A 4,964-nucleotide genomic window follows, 5' to 3' on the forward strand; every position below is an offset into this window, starting at 1 on the left:
GCCACACTTGGTGCGGCCAAGGCTAAAGCCCCAACCACATGGAGCGATTTTGCGCGCGACTTGGGGCGCGACGCGACTAGCGACGAACTACTTTTCGCCGCGGACCAAGTCGCTCATCGAATCGCTCGGTTCTGGGCCGCCAGAAACAGTCGCTCGCCTCCCGGAAGTGGCCTCAGCGACTAGCCAATAGGAGAGCCCCTACGTAACACGCAACCTCCGGTTTTGGAAGAGAACGGGGGGAAGACTTTGCCCCTGTTCTGTGACTTTGCAAACCCACGCAGCGGAGCAGCGGATTTTCCGCAGCGGTGCAGCGGAAAAGAAAGCTTCGCGTGGCAAAGCTTGTGTACACGCTGAAGCAGGAGCAAGAAGGCTCCCGCACACACTGGGTGAGACCCGTGTGGGAAAAACGACGTCAAGAAAGCGAATTCTTCACGGCGTTCATGTTGGAGCCGAGAGACGAGGCGCAGAATGAAAAGCGTGCGCTATCGCTAACCCAAACCAGTTTTAGAGATGCAATGAAGTGCAAAAAGCAAGGTAGAAAGGCGTAATACTTTTTAGTCATGCTTTTTATGACAAATGAACAAAAAAATGTTTGCCAACAACCAGCGTACCAAGCGAGTGTGTGCGGCAACATTGAAATCGCCATCCTCAGTCGCTCGAGCAGTCGCTGTCATGTGGTTGCCTCGGCGAGCGACTTCGGTTCGGCGACTGCGGATCCTAGTCGCGTCGCTCGTCGCGTCGCTGGAAAAATCGCTCCATGTGGTTAGCGCTTAACTCCTAAATACAGCTGCATTCACAGCCTGCGTTAATTGCATTCCTGCATATTTACACATATTATCCGTGCAGCACGCTATAAGTACACCTTCAGGTCTTTGCGATGCCTCACATATTAGGGCTCGCAAGACTGTTGAAAGCGTTCACAGTCTGACGTTCGCAAGAGACGAGAAAGAGCCAGGTAGTGAGATATTTCTCGCTGTCCGCAATTTCTCTTTTTATCGCGAGTCTTCATCGGTAAACCACAGCGAGCAGCGTCCCTTGCGCGGGTACATGGCGTCCCCTTTCTGGCAGCCGTACACCTCGGCGAACTGCGGGAAGTTGGTGAGCGGCAGGTTGACGCGCAGCCGGGGCGGGGTCTCGCCGAAGAAGGCCATGCGCTCTTCGTAGCGAGTGTCGTTGCTGCGGTAGCAGTGCGCACGCGCAAACTGCACGAAGAACAGTCTCTGTAGCATTAGGCCCGATCCGACCGCCAGGGTGCGCTTCGCCTCCCGCACGTAGTACCTGCGGGTAAAAAGTTGACAAGCTTATCGTCAACGACTGCCAACTACAGGCGCAGAACTGCTGGTCAAACTGCAGGGCCATTGATGTCAGAACTGAGGCCATCGCCCCAACCATACCAAAGATGTATGAGCTATAAATGCATCTCCGCAAGATAACTCACTAAACCTTTTTACACCCTTTTAGCCAAAAAGGGTGTAGCATAAGTGAGAAAAGGGTGTTGGGAGGCCTTTACACCCTTTTTCTTGAATCTCAACACCCTTTTCCTAGCTCTACACCCTTTTTATGTGAGAAAAAAGGTGTTGATCAACTTCAACACCCTTGGGTTTTCTTAGGGTGTTGAAAAGGTGTGGAAAATGTGTTCAGTTCAGCTGTTCATTGAATAAGGCCATGCTTGGATGCATAATAGCACTGTAAAGAACAAGACATCCCCTCATATACTTCTCTACTCGCAAGAAATATTCAAACGCAAAAATAATAATTGCTCGTATGCAATGATCACTCGTTTCCATATGCGGTGCACCTCTTTAGCTTTGGCACGTGAAACACCAACTTGAACCTTCAAAATTAAAAAGATTATAGTCATGTGGCGAAAAGGGTGTTCACCGACTGCATGTAACACGCTTTGTGCATATATGGCCGTCGTTTTCACTGAAGCAGTGGTTACAGCCCCGCACTTTTATATTTCACGTGTTTTTATTTCTCCCTCACACACAGGCAGATCCTCGGGTGAAGGGTGAGGTGTATAATGTTGGCACAATACAGGTGCACGTGATTTGCGTGCAATTTGCGTGCAACTGCATCAGTTGCCTCACACGGCCGTATTTTCCAGCTCCCCTTTAGGTTTCGGGTAAACATTAGGCTCTACAAAAACACTCAAATAGAATGACAGGCCGCCGCTTTGTCCAATTTAAAACAATCTGTCATTATCCTCATAGATTTTCCAAGCGTTCGGAATCTGTTTGAGTGGTGATGGAATCGCAAGAGTCTCGTTGGAACTATAGTGTGCGAGAACTGCGTTTGTTTTTTGCTACGCTGTGGGCTTCGGTGAGCGGTGACGGCATCTTCCGTGCCACCGTGTTTCTGTCCCTGGCGGGCTACCCAGACGGGTCCCCAAGCCCTTCGCTCTCAACAAAAAAGCTCGTAAAAGGGTAGTAAGGACTGTATTTACTAACTCCTTACGGAGCTTACTACCCCCCAGTACTTAGTGGACTTAGTGTGAACTGCCACGTATGTCCTACCACTAAGTGTGGACCGTGCACTTAGTAACTGCTGCTGGTTTGATACTAAAATTCACTGAAGTAACAAATTCTATGAATTATTGAACATAAACAACTACAGATTTTTTTCACACCAAATGACGATTTAAAAGTTTTTGCAAATCCACATGCTGTCTTGTATGTGCTCACATTAAAATGCATAATTCTAAAATTATCGCTAAAATATCTGATTTTTACGACAAGCCAACCGACTCTCTCAGGGGACTTTCCGCTGCTGGCTATAAAAGCAAGAAGATCAGATGTACTTCTAAGGTAACTAAGTAATACTCGCTCTCCTCGTGCATCCCGTTGGCTTTCTTGCTCAATTCATTTGTTGATTGTCCACGTGTGATATGTGCGTGACGAATGTGTCTATGTCGCGCTGCGCACTCAGGAGATCCACATTGTTACGCGCAGCTTGTTACTAGGTCCTGCATGACCCGCTATTAAAAGCAGCTAAGTACCTAGTCAATACGGGGACAACTAACTGGTTAGTGTTCTGTTTGTATACGTTCTACGACATTTTTTTACACGGGTTAAACGAGCGACTACACTCTCCGATGTTCTTAAGGACTTTGCGCACTGTGCAGATTCAATAAAGGCTCTAAGGCCACACGAACCTGAACAGCGGGTAGATTATGGCGTTGTCGGCGATGTCGTCCTCAATCGTCCGTATCAGGTCCACGTCATCGCGCAATATCTCCTCCAGCGCCTGCTTGTACTGTGCCCAGAAGCAGTCGCGTATGACCCGGTACTTGGCCGCCGTCTCGCGACTCCACCAGCCCCGCACACGACGCTTATGGTCGATGTACGAGCCGCGTTCGTCGATGGCTGCCACAAGACCACGCAGCATGTTCGCCCCGACCACCGGAATGTCCAGGGCCCGAAGCTTCCCGTTGGCCGCTGTCAGGTTGAGCGCGGCCACGTTCGAGTACGGGTAGAAGAGCGCGTTGCGGCCGTGCATGTACTCGTGGCCCGGAGAGAGGCTGGACGCGTGGAAGCGGTTGTCCCAGTCCCGGAACCGCTTCTGCGGGTGGTAGTACGATTGGCGACTGTTGATGAGCATGTTGTAGAGGCTCTCCAACAGTCTCTGGCCGCGGAACGCCGGCACGTTGAGGTTGTAGTAGTCGGCGATGGGTGTCAGGTTCTGCGTCGTCCCGAAGAAAGTGAAATGGACGCCCTTGAGCTTCTCGACGGCGACGACGTGCTCGACGGGGTCGTACCACGGCGTCCGCTTCGCTATGGTCTGCAGCTGCCGGTTGAGGCCGTCGAAGAGCTCCTGCACTTCGCCGTCGTAGCGCGTATCGTAGCGAAGTGTGCTCTCTGGCAGTCCCAGGGACATCCGCAAGAACGTCCGGGTGCCTTGAGGGTAGACGAGCTCGAGGAGCCTCGCGCAAGCTTGCTGTCTTACGTCCACCCCGGCCACTATTCCTTCGGAGCTCAGCGGGACGAAGTGATCGACTTCGTCCGGCAGGACCGGGGACAAGTGTACGAGAACCCTGTAGCCGACGTAGAGGACGAACTTGGAGGCGTCTTTCGCGTTGTCCAAGACCTTCGCCAGGTCCTCGAGGTAGAGTGGCGCCAGGACCTCGACGCTGACGAAGGGCTCTTCATCAGCTGGGAAGTTCTTGAGGAGCGCGGAGAAGTACTTCTTCCAGTCCCAGGCACGGCCATGCGGCAATTGGTCTAGGGTTCGCGTCCTGTACGGCGGGGGCTCGAACCGACGCGTGCTGATGGCCTCCTCCAGTCCGACTTCTATACCGACTATTTCACTCGCCCGTGCCTCTGCCGTCCCGGCGGCCATGCCAAGGGCCTTGAGTGCGTTGGAAATGTTGACTCCGTACTCGGTGAGGTTGGAAGACGCGTACCACGTCTGGCGCCTCTTGAGGATCGTCGCCGGAACGTCGAGGTGCACGGCGTACTTGGACTCGTACTCATCCTTGACGGTGACGTCGACGAGCGGGAAGACGCCTAGGGCGGCGTCCACCCGGCCAACGAGTGCGGCCAGGGTCGACATGCTCTTGTCGGGCAGCTGGGTGGGCCAGCGGCCCAGGCCGACGTCCTCGAGGACGTCCTGGAAGGGGTCCCAGCCGAGGCCGTTGCGGCTGTACACTGCGGTGCAGTTGGGTAGGAAGTAGGCGGCCTGGTTGATGAACATGCTGGGGAAGCCGGGGTACGGGTCCGCCGCTTTGTACGCTTCGAACGCTTTCTGGAGATTGTTCAGAAGCGTTTCCCCGACCTGGATACAAGAGGAAAGTGCAGCGAGAGGATTAGTTGCGTTTAAATTCAAATCCAATAAAGTTTTGCGCACTTTTGGCCAGTGATGATAGTAGCGGATTTTGTCACAACGCCTCAAGCAACGCTGCGGTCTGCGCCAGACGTCAATTTTTATTATAATAAAAATTGCCTATAGGCAACTTTAATTCACAA

General features: G+C 52.7%; 1 protein-coding gene across 1 annotated transcript; it reads right to left on the reverse strand.

Annotated features, from left to right (window-relative positions):
• Positions 1-992: 992 nt before the first annotated feature.
• LOC144149406 (neprilysin-1-like) lies at positions 993-4,762 on the reverse strand. The gene is made up of 2 exons (XM_077680966.1): positions 3,155-4,762; positions 993-1,278 (listed from the first exon to the last, which is right to left on the reverse strand). The coding sequence occupies exons 1-2, from the start codon at positions 4,690-4,692 to the stop codon at positions 993-995; spliced, it is 1,824 nt and encodes a 607-aa protein (XP_077537092.1). The 5' UTR covers positions 4,693-4,762.
• Between the last annotated feature and the right edge of the window lie 202 nt (positions 4,763-4,964).

This window comes from Haemaphysalis longicornis, unplaced genomic scaffold, assembly GCF_048455015.1.
Source record: "Haemaphysalis longicornis isolate Haplotype H1 unplaced genomic scaffold, Haemaphysalis longicornis Haplotype H1 scaffold_8, whole genome shotgun sequence".
In the NCBI taxonomy this organism is placed as follows: domain Eukaryota; kingdom Metazoa; phylum Arthropoda; class Arachnida; order Ixodida; family Ixodidae; genus Haemaphysalis; species Haemaphysalis longicornis.